Source organism: Periophthalmus magnuspinnatus, chromosome 11 (assembly GCF_009829125.3).
Source record: "Periophthalmus magnuspinnatus isolate fPerMag1 chromosome 11, fPerMag1.2.pri, whole genome shotgun sequence".
Lineage (NCBI taxonomy): Eukaryota > Metazoa > Chordata > Actinopteri > Gobiiformes > Gobiidae > Periophthalmus > Periophthalmus magnuspinnatus.
Genome location: NC_047136.2, coordinates 22,367,981 through 22,389,207, shown reverse-complemented (window position 1 = coordinate 22,389,207; position 21,227 = coordinate 22,367,981). Strand labels below are relative to the sequence as shown.

The window sequence follows — 21,227 nt, the reverse complement described above, 5'->3', positions numbered from 1 at the left end:
TCATGAGATTGCTTATATGAACATAGTATGGCCCCTTGAGGATCTTGCTATGAAACCACAAACTCACATTTGCCAAAGAATCAGCTACTGTGGGTTTTAGCGTACAAATTTAAGACACCACCGTGTGCTTGACCTTGAAACACCTGCATTTAAAGACACAAACCACTCCTATTGTCTCACTGAAACTGAAACGGCTTCTGAAATGGAATCAAAATGTCTTGATTACAAAAACAGATGCCTGCCTCTGAGGCTACCACAGACCACAAATAAAAAGGGGAAGTTTGGATAAGGAAGGGTATATACACAAGTGTGGGTTAGTAAAACACAACTTTGATTATTGGAAGATTTCTGTACAAATAGAAATAGTACATATCTTTACTAAAATGCTTTCAGTAGAGCACTAAAAAATAAAATATACCAAGAAAAAAAACCCATAAAGACTCAAATATGCAAATATAAGGATTGTTTCAACTCTGTCTGTTTCATTTTTAGATGGCAATCTGAATCACAACAGAGAAACTCACACCACTCTGTAACATGAGGTAATGTTTTATAATAATGATTCATTCATGACTACATCATGACTTCAACAATTAACCTGTTAGTGCAGCAATAAATCATATTTGGATCCTTTATTATTTTAGGGTGTGAGGAGGCATGACACGAGACAGTGACATGACAAAGAGACAGGACGAGATTTCACATCATTTATAACAAATAGAGTGCAATAGAGTTCACAGTTTTGGGTTCAGCATTTTATATTTCATATTTTTGTCGTGAGGTGTGACTAAGTAGCACTTAACCAGACGTGGTGGACAAAAAGTTTACTCAAGTACAGTACTGTCTTGGGGCTGACAGTTGGTAGAGTGTTTGTTCACTGATCCGAAGGTTCAAATCCTGCTCTCAACATAAACATCATTGATAGAGCGGTCACCTCCACTGACCCACAGGTTGGCAGTGTGATTCCCACAGATGAATGCTGTTGTTGTGTCCTTGGGCAAGACACTTAAAACACCTCGCCCCCAGTTTCAGTGTGATGTATGAATGTGTGTGTGAATGTGTGAGTGGTTCCTTGATGTAAAGCACTTTGAGTGACATAAAAATGTGACCATTTACCTTTCTACCACGTAAGAGTAATGTTACTTCAAAATAATATTACTGAAATAAAAGTACAAAGTAGTGGTCCAAGAAATTTGTCAAGTAAAAGTAAAAAAGTATTTGGGAAAAGTAATACTCAAGTATTATTAAGAGTAACTGTCTGGATGTAACATCTGATTTATAATTTGAAGTTAATGTAATCTGAAGGAAAAAACATGAAATAATGCACAAAACCTGGTGTTTTCAGAGGACAGACACAAAAATGATCCAAACTAAATCATATCTGAAGCAGCTGCAAGAAACACACATGTTCAAATCATTTCATATTGTCAACATAAAGCTCAAGTCACTTTAGACTTTCTCACAGTTGGAACAGGAACCATAACATTTACTCAAGCCGCAGTACTGCAACTTCAATTAAAAAAATACTCAAGTAGGAGTAAAAATTTGCTGGTAGAAAAGTACATCTGCACTTAACTCTTGTATGTCCTATCTGCCAACACATGGTCGTGTGGTCATTTGGTCTCCTGAGAACATGTGGCACGAGATTTTGTCACATTCTTATTATTGATATTTATAAACACACCACCTGCTCTTCTCCATGGAGATATTATTGCTTTGTCTGGATTGTGGCATTAAACCTTATGTATCTCCATGGAGACATTCCAGATCTGCGGAGCCTAGGCAACCCCACTAATAATTAGTTTTTCTGTTTGTATTTTCGAGCAATAAAAGCACCTCTTATTGAATACATGGAAGATAGATGTTTAATGCCATACTGCGGAACATTTCAAGCAAAGCAGAGACAAGCTGATGGCGTAACCCTTCGGCAGATAAGTTTAAATCAGTACTATCTGAGGTTACTTTGCCAAATACTTGGGATTGTTTTTTTTACACTGATTTAGATCTCACTAAAGAGAGATCAGTCAAAAACATCAGCCAGAGCGAGACTTCCTTGTTTCCTCTTCTCAGCTCTGTCTGCTCCACCACTTCTCTATCTTTATCTTCTCTATTTCTAGGGTGCGTTCACACTTGCCTTTATGCGGTTCTTAACTACATTATGTTTTACGCATATGTGGAGTTGGTTTGAATTTCTTCTAGACCTTATTTAGTCCTTGTCTAGTCCAGGTTTAATTTTGGGTTTAGTTCTGTTTGAGTCAGTTTTGATGTGGCAATGAGTCAGTTTTGATGTGGCAATGTGCAAGTGAACGCGGCCTTAAAGTGGTTAGTTGAAGCTGCATAATGGAGCTTTTTCTGGAGGGAGTTTGTAAAATAAATAAGAAATACTTGGCAACACATACAGATATATGCAGAAAAACAGAGATGCACACAAATACTTCATGAATGGTTCAAAGTGGAGCGCAGATGCCACTGAGAATTATTGTGCTTCCAGCTGAATTGGGGAAACATTAAATAAAATAAAACACACAGGCTGATAAAGTCAACTTGAAGAAGACACTACTGCCCTCTGGTGGAGAAATACAAGCCCTACTATTAGGTCTTTTCCCTGTTAAATGACAAAAGCAGAAGTAGTTGTATTGAGTAATTGGTAGATGAATCTTATACAGTCAAGGGTAGAAAAAACTGAGTTGCCTAATCTAAATCTGATTCTTTTCTATTATTAAGCTCTTGAACTTGTTTTATTACAAATCTGCAGCTTAAAAAGTGATTTGGCAATGGGCATTTTCCTTAAAGTTACAGTAACGCTCTGAAGCTGCCCCATCACCTGTATGACTCCATGGAAATAGAACATTTAAAACATACTCCGGAGCATTCTTCATGGAGATAGATACGCTGAGGTTATGTTACTGAGATAACAGTAAAAAAAACAAAAACATTTCAACAGAAACAAGCGACAGAAGACCCTCCTCCACGCCAAATAAGAGTCAGGTTTGTGGAAAGGCAAGCCCACTCACAGTAAGGATGCATGTTTTTCAGTGCAATAACACAACCAAGAAAACAAACAAACAAACAAACAAAAGCAACTCTTAGCTCTCTGGCAAAAAAGTTACATACTATGGCTTTAAATATAGGACATGAACATACTGTGGACTTGTTTTAGAGTTATTATAATTTTGTATAAGTATTGTTTTAGTTCTATATCACCCCCGGTTTACAGGCTCCTTCTTTCTTACATTCGGCTGTTTTGAAATCTGATTTGTTCCATCCTTTGACAATTTCCTTTACTTCCTTCACGTAGGTAGGTCCTCTTTTTCTCCAGTGACCACATCTACAGCAGCTAGGTCAGTTCTCATTGTTTGTTGAGTCACTCGAACCCTGTTGTATAACATTATAATCATTCTTGTTTAGATTTCCTTCAAGATGGCTACTGTCCCGATGCTGTTTTTTCTCTGGGCTTTGATCCAAGGTATGACACTACTGATTTTGTTGTTTGATCTATGTCTTTAACTAAAGTAAATATAGGTCCAAATATGTGAGAATACAAACAAAAGGAATAGCACTACAAACAAGAACGCATTAATTTAATACAAGTGAGTAACTGTACAGTTCAGTCAAAAGTATTAGTACTGTCCTGTCTGTGAGAATGGGAAGTTGCTTAAGTTTACACAGAGTATTTGCTTTAACCTGAGGCTGTTCATCATGTACAAGTACATTTACAGGTGCGTATACCCCTTGTACTGTACATACACGACCAGTCAAACGTTTGGACACACTTTTTCATAGGTTTTTTTGTCCGTATTTCCATGATTAAAAAAAAAAAAAAAAAGAATAAATAAATAAATAAATAAATAGCCTTTACCCTTTGCTTTGATCTTTAGCTAGTACTTTTGGTGTTTTGTACTTGACTCTGACGTGGAACAGCTGTGGAGTAAAAAACATTTCAAGAGACTTCATCATGAAGCTCATTGTGAGAAGGACAAGGGTTTGCAGAGCTGATCACAAAGCAAAGGGGGAGACTCTGAGGATTTCAGCATAAAATTAACTTTTTTACTTTTTCATATATATATATATATATATATATGTGTGTGTGTGTGTGTGGGGGGGGGGGGGGGGTGTATATATATATATATATATATATGAAAAAGTAAAAAAGTTAATTTTATGATGTTGTCCTGATGGCTTCATTGAGCCAGGACCTGCAACAGGCACTGGGGCGGTTTGCAGCCGAGTGTGAAGCGGCTGGGATGAGAATCAGCTCTTCTAAATCCGAGGCCATGGTTCTTGACCGGAAAAAGGTGGTTTGCTCTCTCCGGGTGGGTGGTGAGTCTCTGCCTCAAGTGGAGGAGTTCAAGTATCTCGGGGTCTTGTTCACGAGTGAGGGGAGGATGGAGCGTGAGATTGAGAGGTGGATCGGTGCAGTGTCTGCAGTGATGCGGTCACTGTATCGGTCCGTTGTGGTGAAGAAGGAGCTGAGACCAAAGGCGAAGCTCTTGATTTACCGGTCAATCTACGTTCCTACCCTCACCTATGGTCATGAGCTCTGGGTAATGACTGGAAGGACAAGGTCGCGGATACAAGCGGCTGAAATGGGCTTCCTCCGCAGAGTGGCCGGGCGCACCCTTAGGGATAGGGTGAGGAGCTCGGTCACACGGGAGGAGCTCGGAGTAGAGCCGCTGCTCCTACACGTTGAGAGGAACCAGTTGAGGTGGCTCGGGCATATGCTCAGGATGCCTCCTGGACGCCTCCCTAGGGAGGTGTTCTGGGCATGTCCCACCGGGAGGAGGCCCCGGGGAAGACCCAGGACACGCTGGAGGGACTATGTCTCTCGGCTGGCCTGAGAACGCCTTGGGGTCCCACCGGAGGAGCTGGTGGACGTGACCGGAGTGAGGGAAGTCTGGGAGTCCCTGCTTAGACTACTGGCCCGGATAAGCGGAAGAAAATGGATGGATGGATGGATATATAAAGAAACATAAAAAACAAAAATGTGTCCAGACTTTTCAGTGCAAGTGTAGCCAAGACATTTTGCTTGTTTGATTCTACTTGTGCATATAATCTACATGTTTGTAGCTTTTTCTGACACAAATTTACATACTTACAAATACTGAAATATCAAAACTGTACTAATATCGAAATTGTACTAACAAATATTGAAACTGTACTAACTATTTTAATTTTATTACTATGTGTTTATTAACTCTTTGTTATTGGAAAAATAATTTTGAGCTGCTGTGTCCAGGTTTTTTCCTTCCTAGAGCCATCAAATTTTTAAAGTCTATTGACAAAATGGAGGTTCAATTCAGTGAAAGTTGTTGGCTCATTCATATTGTAGTTGTGTCCTTGGGCAAGACACTTCCTGGACCTTACCTGGCTGAGCATATTGCTGTTATTAGAGCTGAGAGAGACTATAGTATACATAATAGATTACATGTTTATTTTCCTGTATATTTCAATCTTGTCATAACCAATCAAATGTTCAAATTCTTATTCCAGGCATGAACGGTGAGGCCTGGAATATAACACTGCCGCTGAGGATCATGGGAGTTGAAGGCTCTTGCATGGCTGTGCCCTGTAGTGTTGTTGTCCCTCCGTCTTACAGTGCACAGCTGAATAACTGCTCCGGAGGTGGAGTCTGGAGGAGAAACGATGCAGTCAGCCCCAACATTAAGAGCGCTGATGTGAGTTTGATTATAACTATGATTACATTCATATAAATAAATGATGATATTAAATAAATTATATTAATTTTAATATAAACTAAATATTTTAAAAGTTGCTATATCTATTTGTCATCATTAGATTAGTTTTTCTGATGCTCCAATCACAACATCTGAAAAAAATATCAGAAGTTTGAAAGGACTTTGTTTTATTCACACATGTTTGAGTAACCCTGAATTACCAGTTTGTCTACATCTCCAAAGCTCAAAATGTTGTGTTCCACCTTGTGATGTCATAAAACAGTAATTTTAAGTTAACAGCTCCTTTTACCTTTAGTTCAGTAGAGAGTGGACCTCAGAGTGTGTGGGACTGTTGTGCTCCATAATACCCTGACCTACATCAGTCCTGTCCCCAAATGGAGGGTTTTTTGTAATCAAAATGATCTCTCTCGTTCCAGGTGCTTGTGCTGGGCGATCTGAGAAAGAAAAACTGCACCACGGTTTTCAGGAATTTTACAAAGAAACAAAATAACATGTACTTCTTCAGAATAGAATGCCCAGACCTAAAATATACTTTTAAACAAGGAGTACGCATCACAGTCACATCAGGTATGAACCAAACACTCAAGAATGTTACTTTAAATGTTACTACCTACTATGGTAGCCAATACCTACTAACCAATATCTAAACTATACTAACTAATGTTGAAACTATAGTAACCAATATCAAAACTATACTAATGTTGAAACTATACTAAAACTAATATCGCAACTATACTAACTAATACCAAAACTATACAAACCAAACATACAGAAAGTACTCTCAGGTACAAAAAATTAGCTTCATCTTCATTATTGTAATCGGTATCGAGTATTGAGCCAATTTCTTTGTACTGAAATCGAGTTTGAATGTTTGGTATTTACTCTACAGCAGTACCTACTGTTCTAATGTCTATTTGCAAATAGACATTAATTCTCAAAATGACAAGAAGATATCATCAGATACCATACTTTTTGGGATTATTTTCACTAAATCATTATAAACCACAAAAACAAAAACAAAAAAATAAATAAATAAAAATAATAAAAAATAAATAATAATAATAATAATAATAATAATAATAATAATAATAATTATTATTATTATTATTATTATTATTATTATTATTAAATCTACAACTGTGAAATGAAGGGGTGAGAAAATTTAAAATGGACAAATATCACTTCTCAGTCAAATAAAAAGTATTGACGCCTGTTGCAGCCATTGTGCCTGTTGCCTAGGAGCGGGAGTGCGTGTGCATTCACCGGCTCAAAGTGGCAGTGAGTAGCTTTAGTCACAACAACGCAGCATTGTAATATATTTGTACTGGTGTTTCAAATTAACATATAAATTATATATACACTGTGATACTGTCATGTTAATCTATGTGTGTATCCATCCCTAGCAAATCAGCAAAAAAATTTAGAAAATAAACACGCCAGTTAAAGTATGTCTGAATATATCTAAATTGCAGGTGTGGCCCCGCCCTCCCTGACCTCTGTGAGTCATGTGACAGAGGGAGGTCATGTGAGCCTGCAGTGCTCTGCCATGGCGCCATGCCCCTTTCTGCCCCCCTCCTTCATATGGGCTGCACCCCAGAGCAACAGGAAGGAACAGACACAAGTACTAAAGGTACTACATAACACAAAGTGACCTTCAGTCCTAGTTTAAGCCCAGTTCAGTCTGAGTTTAGTCCTTGTTTAGTCCTGGTTTAGGTCTTGTTCAGTCTGAGTTTAGTCCTTGTTTAGTCCTGGTTTAGGTCTTGTTCAGTCTGAGTTTAGTCCTTGTTTAGTCCTGGTTTAGGTCTTGTTCAGTGTGAGTTTAGTCCTTGTTTAGTCCTGGTTTAGGTCTTGTTCAGTCCTTGTTTAGTCCTTGTTTAGTCCTGGTTTAGGTCTTGTTCAGTCTGAGTTTAGTCCTTGTTTAGTCCTGGTTTAGGTCTTGTTCAGTCTGAGTTTAGTCCTTGTTTAGTCCTGGTTTAGGTCTTGTTCAGTCTGAGTTTAGTCCTTGTTTAGTCCTGGTTTAGGTCTTGTTCAGTCTGAGTTTAGTCCTTGTTTAGTCCTGGTTTAGGTCTTGTTCAGTCTGTGTTTATTTCTTGTTCAATTTGGGGCCTGATTTAGGTCTAGTTTAGCCCTGGTTTAGACCTGGTTTAGGATTAGTTTAGACCTGTGTTAGGCCTGTTTTAGGCCTAGTTTAGGACTGGTTTAGTCCTGGTTCAGTCCTACTTTAGTCCCTGTTCAGTCTTGCCTTTGGCTCGTTTCAGTTGTGCTTTAGGCCCAGTTCAGTCCTGCTTTAGGCTGGATTCAGTAATACTTAAGTACTGGTTCAGACCTAGTTTAGACTCGGTTCAGTCCTGGTTCAGTCCCGGTTTTGGCCTGCCTCTTTGCCAATGTCTGACCTATAACATGCTCTTCCTTGTCTCCGTGACATACACACACACACACAAAAAGTTTGACCCTATTTGAATATAAACCGCAGCTTTATCTTTAAGCACCTTTTATTTATAACAGCTTGGTTTGTATTAAAAGCCGGTTTGGGAGGAATAATGTAAGTATGCTGTGTTCTCCTCTATCAGAATTCAGATGGACAGATGATACTGAAGTCCACTTTGACCTTCACTGCCTCAGCTCAACATCACAACAAGACCGTCACCTGCTCCGTGTCCTACCCACTGTCAGCAGGAGGCAGCAGCGAGGCATTCACCACCTCTCACGCTCTCAATGTGTTATGTGAGTCAAGAAGAGTTATTCTGATCTGCTCACACTGTCTCATGACAACGTGCTATGTTGTTGTAGATGTGAAGTAGTTGGAACGTGCAAAAAACTTACAAAGAATATAATGTGACTCTCTTTAATGTATCTCCTCTTATATTCCATTGTTTTTATGTTGACCTGAGTTGATTTTGAATGGATTGAAGTAAATGGAAAGTGGAAAAAAAAGAAAAATAACATTGCTAATAATAATAATAATAATAATAATAATAATAATAATAATAATAATAATAATAATAATAATAATAATAATAATAATAAATTAGATAATTTCAAACTAAGAGAGGGGCAAATCCTTGTATAACTTTAACGTTTCACTCTTTGTATTTGTTCAGATGGACCCATGAACACTGCAGCAGATGTGAGCGTCCCAGGCCCTGTCCCAGAAGGCTCTGTGGTGGTCTTCACCTGTTCAACTGACGCCAACCCCCCTGTGTCGTCCTACACCTGGTTCAGCAACACCAATGGAACTGTAGGACAATCTTGTTTAATTTATGTAACTTTCCTTGGTGGGGGGGTTTGTCACCTGCTCGTCTCTACATCTGCGAGTCTGGAATGTTCTGCAATATCTCATTAAAAGTATCTAATTAAGTGTTTATGTTGGAAAAAATAAATACATTTAATTAAAATGCATTCATACTGTGTGGGGTCACCTCTCCACAGATCTGACCTGTGGTAGCATCACCTGTTTGTCTCCATGGAGATAGATAATTTTATTGCAATTCTGTGGAACATTGCAGTCAAGGCAATAACATTTACATAGAGCCAAGCAGGCCAAACCAGAACTAAACCAGGTCTAAACTAGGACTAAATCTGCATTAGATTTACCCTCTGATCATGAAAATTTGCAAAATGAACAAAAGACATATCAAAAGTCATATCTGAAAGACATTTAAAACTGTGCCGGACAAAAATGTAGGCTGTTTTTTTTATATTTTTGATTGAGTTGTTCAGGTAACAGGAACAATCAGGTTTGAAAAAAGTATTTATTGAGTGCACCACAGGTAACACTGAACCACATCTGCTCTGAAATTCACAATCAGAAGTTTTATTTAAAAATATTATTTAACTATAATTCATTACAATGTAAGATTTATGTGATGTTTCCAGATGGTGAAGGTTGGTGAAGAACCGACACTGCCCCTACAGGTGAAGCCGGCACACAGCGGCTTGTATGAGTGCCAGGCTCAGAATGAGAGAGGAGTTCAGAGGTCAAAACCACTGCTCCTGGAGGTCACAGCTCAGAACGGTAAAAGAGGGTCAAACACATGAGTTTAAACATGAGAGCCTAGAGTCAGGACGTCAGCGAGTTACGAATGGGAAGCTGTTTGTGTTGTCATATGAAGGTTAGAACAAAAAATAAATAAAAACTCGCTAGAGCCAGTCTCCAAAACTGACAAATAGAACCGAGACATCAACTTCAGCCTACAACCAAGTGTCACATACAAAACAAGTTACATTAACAACACAGAAACAGTTACAAGAACAACAAAACACAAAATATCAGGCCCTTACAATACACAGAATATAGAGTACAGGCAGAACAACAGGGCAAAGCTCCATGGAGATGCGTAAAACTTCATCTCTCGTCGTTTATACCATCACTTTTTCAAACATTTGACCTAAAAAAGCATCTTCCTCTGATCTCAGGCGTCTGCTGCAGTGTTGGATTCTGGGTGTCTGTTGGGTGTGGAGTCCTGTCTGCTCTGTGCGTCCTCTCTGTGGCACTGCTCTTCTATAAATACAGGAGGTAATGGAAATATTCTTTACTACTTTACTGAAATACCCCCGCTTGTAGATGATATACTTTCCTATGTGTACTCACTCTTATAATATAGCTCTCTTCACTTCTTCCTCACAGTGTTTCAAAGAGGCTGAAGGTAAGCACATAACTCATGGACATCACACTTCTGTCTGTTTGAATATATCCTTGTTACACATTCATTCATACACTAAACTCTTGCACAAACTCGTGTCCAAATGTTCAGCACATGGAGCAGAGGGAGAACAACATCTACTGTGACCTGCAAACCAGCTGTGTGTCCTCAGACTATGACAAGCTCCAGGTACTGCACTTTTATACACCAGTCAAAGGTCAAAGGACACACTTTTTCATGTTTTTTTTTTTTCTTTATTTACATTGTAAGCAACAAAGCATCAAACTATGAATGGACACATATGTCATTTAATAAACAAAGAAGTGTAAATTCACACAAAAAACATGGTTTATATTTTAGACTCTTGGCATTTAATGAACCCTGAGAAGGCCTGGAAATATTATGCAAAATATGACCCAGTTACAGTTCATACTTCATACAGTCCAACAGACCTAGCCAACAAAATCTGTAAACAAATAGGTGTGTTAGTTTCAGTGTAGTTAGCTCCTCCCTTCAGACAGATATAAGGCAGTGTCCAGCAGCAATCTGACCAGAACTGAAGCTTGGATGAGCAGCCAAATGTCTTCACTCTAAAACTTTTGTCTAGTTACAGAATGGAGTTTTCTTCTGTGATTAAAAAGAGTTATTAATAGCTACAACTTTTTTTTTTACATACATAAAAACACACAGTTCCATAAAACATTATTCTCCAGAATCTACAAAGTATGTACAATTTATGTAAAAAGTACATAAAAAGTAGTAACCATATAGAAACAACACTGAATGAAAAGGTGTCCAAGCGTTTGTATTTAAATGACATAAACACATCGTTATGTGCTCCTGAGCTGTGCTGTTTTTTAGGCCCCACAGCCAAAGGTGAAGACTCCTCCTGAAATGCTGGAGTATGAAAACACTGCAGCTCTGAGAGAAGGATTCAACCAAAACACAGGAGGAGCCTCTGAATAACCTTAATCCATTTGACTTCATTTGATTAATAATAATCATTTTAGTACTTGTATTTTTGGCTTCTTTGAAAAAAACACCTCTCAAATGTCTAAAAAGGAAGTGATGAATCTGCAGATAATTTCAAGCCAACATTGCGGAAGAGATAAGTTCGTATATGATATGGGTTTCATGCGATATGGGTTTCAGTTTAGTTTTTGAGCATTTTCAAAAGATATAATATTATGTTTCATATTGGTAATCACTATGGCAACAGTCTTAATTTGTCATCATTCTGAAACAGATGGGTACAGTGTTGAGTATTGAGCTTCCATTTGAGCACATGGGCCATTATGTGAGGTGCTCTGAAGAATACACATAAAGCTTTATGTGTATTCTTATTGCACTTTAGAGCAACGAGATAACGGCACAAAACTGTCTTTTATGTTTGTGATAAAAAGGGGAAGGGTGAGTTTGTGGTAAATTGACATCACATCGTTTATTTTGAGTTGGCCTGAATATCTTACTTGTTTGTTGAATTTTGATGCAAGAACTTGATTCTACGTCTACATCTAAAAACTGGCCACACTAGAACTGAAACAGGAAAAAAAGCTTTTGGTTATTTTACTTCCCAAAAATGGAATACATTTCAGGGACATGCAAAACTGGATAGATTGGTGCCAATAAAACACTTTAATGATCTGGAGACAAACCTTTATAATCACACCTGCTCCTGTTTTTAATGTTTTAAACAGACCTGTGGCGGTATTTTTTTGTGTTTGTTTGTTTTGTTCTGTATTCGAATCTGATGCTCTCATTGGGCTATCCCTGTACAAAGAAAGAAAAATAAAATAAATGAAATTGTGCTAGGGCAGCTCAGCCTCACAAACATCTGTATGTGTGCTGTATAGTTAAACAAACAAAGCCCGGTCCAGTGTGTGCCGTACTGAGCGCCCTCTGCTGGAGGAGTTTGTGACACTCAAAGGCGTTTAGGCTTCCGGACAACACATTTAAACGGCTCTAATGTCTGACTGTTGCTCAGGATCTGTGTCAGGTCTGTGGAATCTTTTACGGTGTCTTTTTTCACTTATTTGACTTGAGTTGTGTCCATGTGCCTATTATTGTTATCAGGGCCGGTTCTAGGCATTTGGTGGCCCCCTAATGAATACACAGCTTAAAAAAAACAAAAACAAAAAAAAGCTGAAAAAAGCTCAGTCTCCTCAGCTGAATTTTTACCCTTACTGTAAAAAGATTCATTACATTCATTCATTCATCACTTCCTCTATGACGTTGGCCTGGTCTGTTGTACACTGTGCATGAGGGGAGCCTGAAGCATCCCCCTAGCTCCGCCCCCAAACAGTAATACAGGATTGGGTTCACGCAGCTGTTAAAGTACCCTATGGCACTGGTGATGCGCTGCCAAGGCTTCAGAACTTTTGTATATCTGTCAGCCAATTTGAAAAGCTGGAGGCAGTGGTAAGGAGCCCAGCACAGGAAAAAAGCAATGACCAGAATCACCAAAATCCTCAAGGTCCGCGACTTCCTGGATAAATTTGTACGTTTGATTCCTAAACCGGCCGCAATATAACACACAAGAATGACCAAAAACGGAAACAGGAAGCCACACACAAAACGGAGCCAGTACAAGTAGAGTTTGGCGTCTGTCCCCTTCCCTTCGTTGATGTTGCATTTCGTTTTGTTCATCTTGTCCAGGTAAACTCGCCGATGCATAAAATAAGGGATACTGAGAATGATAGCAAGCGCCCACACACACACACAGACCGCCCGGGCCACAAACAGAGTGCGTTTAGTTTTGATGAAGCGCGGTCTCCAAATACAGAGAGCTCGGTCCAGACTGATCACAGCCAGGAGGAACACAGAGCAGAACATATTAGTGTATTTGAAGAAGCCGTTGATTTTGCAGAGGAAGGAGCCGAAAGGCCAGTGGTTGGAGTAGAGCTTGTAGACGATGGAGAAGATCCTGGTGAAGCAGAAGATCAGGTCTGCTATGGCAACGTTCACCAGCCACACGTTTGTGACTTTGCTCTGGAAAAGAGAACATTTCAGCAACGGGGAAATGGAAATGTTGTTACTTGGTCTAGAGTTTTCCATCGTATGGCATTAGACTTATCTATTGTGCATTTATTATTCATGCTAAAATAATATGCTTTCTATGATAGAGACACCTCTCCACAGATCCTACCTGTGACTGGACATGGCAGTGTCACCTGCTTGTATCCGTATCAACGGATGCCATACTGTGGGACATTTTAGGCAAAGCAAAAGCATCCTCATAGAAAGAGGTGTCAGACTCTCCATTATAAAAAAGACACAGTTCAGCCTTAACACAGTGTTATGTGTTACACATATACACACAACATACACACATATACACACAACATACACACATATACACACAACATACACACATATACACACAACATACACACATATACACATCTACACACAACATACACACATATACACACATATACACACAACATACACACATTTACACACAACATACACGCATATACACACAACATACACGCATATACACACAACATACACGCATATACACACAACATACACACAACATACACACATATACACACATATACACACAACATACACACATATACACACATATACACACAACATACACACATATACACACAACATATACACACAACATACACACATATACACACAACATACACACATATACACACAACATACACACATATACACATCTACACACAACATACACACATCTACACACAACATACACACATATACACACAACATACACACATATACACACAACATACACACATATACACACATCATACACACATATACACACAACATACACACATATACACATCTACACACAACATACACACATATACACACAACATACACACATATACACACAACATACACACATATACACACAACATACACACATATACACACAACATACACACATATACACACAACATACACACAACATACACACATATACACATCTACACACAACATACACACATATACACACAACATACACACACACAACATACACACATATACACACAACATACACACATATACACATCTACACACAACATACACACATATACACACAACATACACACACACAACATACACACATATACACACAACATACACACACACACAACATACACACATATACACACAACATACACACATATACACATCTACACACAACATACACACATATACACACAACATACACACAAACACACACACAACATACACACATATACACACATATACACACAACATACACACATATACACATATACACACATATACACACAACATACACACATATACACACATATACACACAACATACACACATATACACACAACATACACACATATACACACATATACACACAACATACACACATATACACACATATACACACAACATACACACATATACACACATATACACACAACATACACACATATACACACAACATACACGCATATACACACAACATACACACATATACACATCTACACACAACATACACACATATACACACAACATACACACATATACACATCTACACACAACATATACACACAACATACACACATATACACACAACATACACACATACACAACATACACACACATATACACACAACATACACACATATATTTCAATTCATCTTTATTTCGGACTCGTGGTCCATTCAAAAAACAGACAGACAGCAACAATACAAAACAACAAACATCTATGTTTTAAAAAGACAACCATACCAGTGTCTCCACATTCTGGATTGGTAGCGAATTGCACTGCATCTTATGCTTGTGAGTGACAGTAGAATTTCATTTTCTGACTTGTTCAGTCTGCAGATAAACCTGTACATTAAAGTTCTCAGTACAGCTTGCAATGTATTCACACGTGCGGTGACAAACAATTCAGTCGCACTGGTCCATCGTGGCCTCCTCAAGAGCACCCGCAACGCGTCATTATAAGCCACCTGCAGCCTCTGTAGACTGGCTTTTTTGTACTGAGTCCAGAGGTGGGCAGTGTATAGTGGTGTGCAATATGATTTAAATAACATTAACTTTACATCATCAGAGCATGAACCGAACTTGAACAGAAGAGTATTAGCTTGTGCATACAACATCCTGCATTGTCTATAAATATCATCATCATCTGCCATGTCCGCAGTGATGATGTGCCCAAGATATTTAATTTTAGCTGTAACATTCAATACAACATTAGACAGGCAAAAATCAGGATACCGCATGTGTTTATCCTCTTTAGTCCTGCAAATCATGATCATGCTCTTAGTTGCGTTATACTTGATGTCATACTCCACACCATAAGCTGAACAGATGTTGAGTAGCTGCTGTAACCCAGCGGTGCTCGGACTAAACACAACCAAGTCGTCTGCATACATTAAATGATTGAGGACAAAATTCCCAGCCACACATCCAGTTTTACATCTTTTGAGCTTTGTAGACAGTTCATCTAAATACAAGTTGAACAGAACTGGGGACAAGATTCCTCCTTGTCTAACCCCATTGGTGACTCTAAATGGGGCAGAAACCCTGTTTCCCCACTTAATCTGCACTGTCTGCTGTCCATACCAATAAATTAAAATACGCACAATATATTTGGGTACACCTTTCTGCATCAACTTCATAAATAATTTTCGGTGGTTCACTCTGTCAAATGCCTTGGATGCATCTAAAAAACACATAAAAACTGATGAGTTCTGCCTCCTGTATTTGTCAATAATCTCTTTTAGAGCATATATACACATGTCTGTGCCCAGCAGAGCCTTAAACCCAAACTGATTGTCTGTGGATTTAATACAGTGGGAGATCCTGTCAAGCAAGATTAATTCAATGATTTTTGAGACTATACTGGCCAGAGCTATAGGTCTGTAGTTGTTAGAGCTGCCAACTTTTCCAGTCTTATCTTTAATGACAGGGACTAGCAGTACAGTTAACAAACAGTCAGGTAAAAATCCATGAATAAGGAAAGCCGTGAGACAGATGGAAAGCAGTGGTGCTAACCTCACACTTGCAAATTTTAAATGCTCTGCTGAAACACCGTCCTGCCCACTGGCCTTATTATTAGATAGTTTGGTGACAGCTTTAAGGACTTCATGTGACAGGATTACATCTGCATGGTCAACATCAGGCATAACATAAGGCTCACTCTGAACACAGTTAAATAATCTACTGTAGTGCTGACGCCAAAGCTCCAAGATGTTCTCAGTGCCGGAGGTGCCATCCACTGCACATGGCAAAGACGTTTTAGTGGCAGTCATGTTTTTTACTTCTTTCCAAAAGCCAAACGTGTTGTTGAAAGAGAGTTTTCTGGCCAACGAGTCCGCTCTCATGGCTTGCTCATTTTTGGTTATAAAACGCAAGGCATACTTATACCGAGCATTTGTGACCCGCTTTTGTTCATACACAGGCCCACATCTTGGTCTACCTGCCTGTATCCACTCCTGGGAAGCCTCTCGTGCCTTAGCATAAAATTCAGCCACATGGGCATTCCAGCCTGGCCGTCCTCTCTTTTTAGCTTTCGTTTTATGAAGAATTTCACTTGACTTAAACAACACTTTGACAATATCCTCATACATAGCACTGATGGCTGCTCTGTGTTCAGAATTTTTGCAGCTGCCATCCCTGCACACGACTGCTTCCTTAGGCAGGTAGATATTTCTTAGCAAATTATCCGTGCATACAGAATAAGACAGTATTGCTTCTTCTGAGAGAGAGCTCCAGTCCAAAATCAATGCATCACTTTCTTCCCTGTAAATCTCAGTCCAAGGTAAAAACTGACAGTTTATTTGCATCCCAAATGGAATATGGTCAGTTGTTGAGAGCTCATAAAATATTTTCATATCTGTCAATGATGCATGTGCATCTGCTGTAGCTATACAGTGGTCCAACCAAGAGGTGGTGTGCCAAGCCTCACTTATGTAAGTAAAACTATCTGCAGGCAAGAGGTCCTTAGTTGACAGTATTAAACCATTATCCTCACAAAACTGGTTCAGGTGATTGCCAAACATAGATTTATCATCCATAATGTCTGAATTAAAATCTCCAATTACAACCACATTTAAAAACTTCTTGTCATGTACAAATGAATTAATAAAAGCCAGTCTATTAAGATATTCTGTCTCATTAAGATGGCACTCATAAGGGGTGTACACATTTAAAATAACACATTCCTTGCCACTTTGTGTAAGATGGATCGCTATACACCAATCCACTTCAAGTCTAATCACATTAATAAAAGAATCAAGCCTTTTATTCCAGAGGATTGCAACTCCACCAGGAATGCGCCCTCTTATTATCCCATCACCAATATCAACGCAGGACTCCCCAGCCCCGTGAAAATTATGATTCAGTGAATTTAATCCTTCCAAATCCTGTTTCGTTAGGAATGTCTCTTGCAAACACAATACGTCGCATTGGGTCAACAGGTGGTCCACAGCAGCTCTGCGCATTATATCCTCTGTCCTCTGCCCCAAGCGCAGGCCGCGGCAGTTGTATGAGATAACTTTTAAGTTCATATAAGTTCTTATGCCTCCGTGCAAACGGCCGATGGGACACCACTCAACTGCGCGCCCACACCAGCTCGGTTAGAGCCAACACCAGCCCTGCTCTGAGGCTCATAAAAACGCCGCACGTAGGTGCCCACAGGCCAAATCTCCGGATTGTACATCTCCGCCACATCTTTGCACTCAGCCGTAACTTTAAACGAGGCAAATCTACCATTAGCAGTGGTTATTTTTTGGCACGTAACCTCACGGCTAAGTTGAGCTTGCAAATAGTCAGACAGTATCTGGACATCTAGGTCAGGCGAGAATTTGGAGGCGAAAACACTCACCAGTTTAGTTGTCACCGTTTTTATGTGGCTCGCTGCTCCCGTGCCCACGATTGCAAACCGCTTGCGCGGGTTCCTCGCCCCAGGTGTACCAGGGCGCACAGACGTTTTAACTGCTCCTGGCAGTCGCCTTCTCCTTTTTACAACAGCACTCCATTCAGCAGTTCCCTCGCCGCTCTCAGCTAGGACTTCGTCTTCTTCTCGTTCTCCAGAAGAAGCAGCAGCGCCACCGGCAGCCCCGGTCACCTGCTCGGTCTCGGCGCCCACCTCCGAGCCGCCGCCTGCGTCACTACAGGGGGCCTCTAGCGCCGCTGATCCGCGTGCGTCCAGGCCCTCCTCTCGTGTCACAACCGCAGCACACTCCAGGCTACACACCCGGCGGTTCACGTCAGTTGTAATCGCATGGAGATCTGCGCACATATCCACTTGTACCTTTAGCGCGCTCCTCATGGCACCGATGTCGGCTTGTAACTGCTCCATCTTCTTGAGCAGGCCGCACACATCCATGCTTGAGAATGTCACAGGAGGCAGATCATCCAAATAGTGGGATACAAATCGCGGTACATTTTCTCCGCATTCATTGAGGACTCTTAAGCAGCTCTTTATGTTGTTAATGTCCTTTTGCGCTCCCTTGTGAGATATATTACGTTGAGTAGTAGGGCACAGCTCAAACAATATTTTCTTAGAGGCCTCTATCCACTCTGTGTCAAACGTGTTTGCAGCCAGTAAAACAAGTTCATCCTGGGTTAAAGTTCTAGATTTCACAGCAAGGAAGTTTAGAAATTCATCTTCAACTATTATTTTACCATCCACTGTCTCATAGACTTCAGTTTTCAGTCTAGAAGGCGCAAATGTAGGAGCAGCTGGCGCATAGCGTGCTGCACCATCCGCCATCATAGTAACACACAACACACACACATATACACACAACATACACACATATACACACAACATACACACAACATACACACATATACACACAACATACACACATATACACACAACATACACACATATACACACAACATACACACATATACACACAACATACACACATATACACACAACATACACACATATACACATCTACACACAACATACACACATATACACACAACATACACACACACAACATACACACATATACACACAACATACACACATATACACATCTACACACAACATACACACATATACACACAACATACACACACACAACATACACACATATACACACAACATACACACACACACAACATACACACATATACACACAACATACACACATATACACATCTACACACAACATACACACATATACACACAACATACACACAAACACACACACAACATACACACATATACACACAACATACACACATATACACACATATACACACAACATACACACATATACACATATACACACATATACACACAACATACACACATATACACACATATACACACAACATACACACATATACACACAACATACACACATATACACACATATACACACAACATACACACATATACACACATATACACACAACATACACACATATACACACATATACACACAACATACACACATATACACACAACATACACGCATATACACACAACATACACGCATATACACACAACATATACACACAACATACACACATATACACACAACATACACACACACAACATACACACAACATACACACATATACACACAACATACACACATATACACAACATACACACATATACACACAACATACACACATATACACACAACATACACACACACAACATACACACATATACACACAACATACACACATATACACACATATACACACAACATACACACAACATACACACAACATACACACAACATACACACAACATACACACATATACACACAACATACACACATATACACACAGCATACACACATATACACATCTACACACAACATACACACATATACACAAAACATACACACATCTACACATCTACACACACCATACACACATATACACACAACATACACACATATACACACAACATACACACATATACACACAACATACACACATATACACATCTACACACAACATATACACACAACATACACACATATACACACAACATACACACATACACAACATACACACACATATACACACAACATACACACATATACACACAACACACACACATATACACACAACATACACACATATACACACAACATACACACAACATACACACATATACACACAACATACACACATATACACACAACATACACACACACACAACATACACACAACATACACACAACATACACACACACAACATACACACAACATACACACATATACACACAACATACACACATATACACACAACATACACACATATACACACAACATACACACATATACACACAGCATACACACATATACACATCTACACACAACATACACACATATACACAAAACATACACACATATACACATCTACACACACCATACACACATATACACACAACATACACACATACACAACATACACACACATATACACACAACATACACACATATACAACATACACACAACATACACACAACATACACACACACAACATACACACAACATACACACATATACACACAACATACACACATATACACACAACATACACACATATACACACAACATACACACATACACAACATACACACACATATACACACAACATACACACATATACACACAACACACACACATATACACACAACATACACACATATACACACAACATACACACATATACACATACACAACATACACACATATACACGAAATACACACATAGGCAAGGCAAGTTTATTTGTATAGCACAATTCGTACACAAGGTAATTCAAAGTGCTTTACAGAATAAGAAAGACATTAAAATCACACAAATCAAACATAAATAATCACAAATAATCATCATAAAATCAACATTAAAAGAGAAG

The 21,227-nt window shown here is 39.2% G+C and overlaps 2 protein-coding genes across 2 annotated transcripts; one reads left to right on the top strand and one right to left on the bottom strand.

The window, feature by feature from the left end:
• Nucleotides 1-3,420: 3,420 nt before the first annotated feature.
• si:ch211-171h4.5 (sialoadhesin) lies at nt 3,421-11,305 on the top strand. Its single transcript, XM_033974915.2, has 11 exons — nt 3,421-3,466; nt 5,491-5,675; nt 6,113-6,263; nt 7,169-7,326; nt 8,267-8,420; nt 8,798-8,934; nt 9,573-9,711; nt 10,113-10,212; nt 10,324-10,342; nt 10,451-10,528; nt 11,201-11,305. Exons 1-11 carry the CDS (start codon nt 3,421-3,423, stop codon nt 11,303-11,305), a joined length of 1,272 nt encoding a protein of 423 aa, XP_033830806.2.
• On the bottom strand, nt 10,600-19,096 carry LOC117378326 (C3a anaphylatoxin chemotactic receptor-like). Its single transcript, XM_055225548.1, has 2 exons — nt 18,207-19,096; nt 10,600-13,327 (listed from the first exon to the last, which is right to left on the bottom strand). Exons 1-2 carry the CDS (start codon nt 18,708-18,710, stop codon nt 12,548-12,550), a joined length of 1,284 nt encoding a protein of 427 aa, XP_055081523.1. The 5' UTR covers nt 18,711-19,096; the 3' UTR covers nt 10,600-12,547.
• Between the last annotated feature and the right edge of the window lie 2,131 nt (nt 19,097-21,227).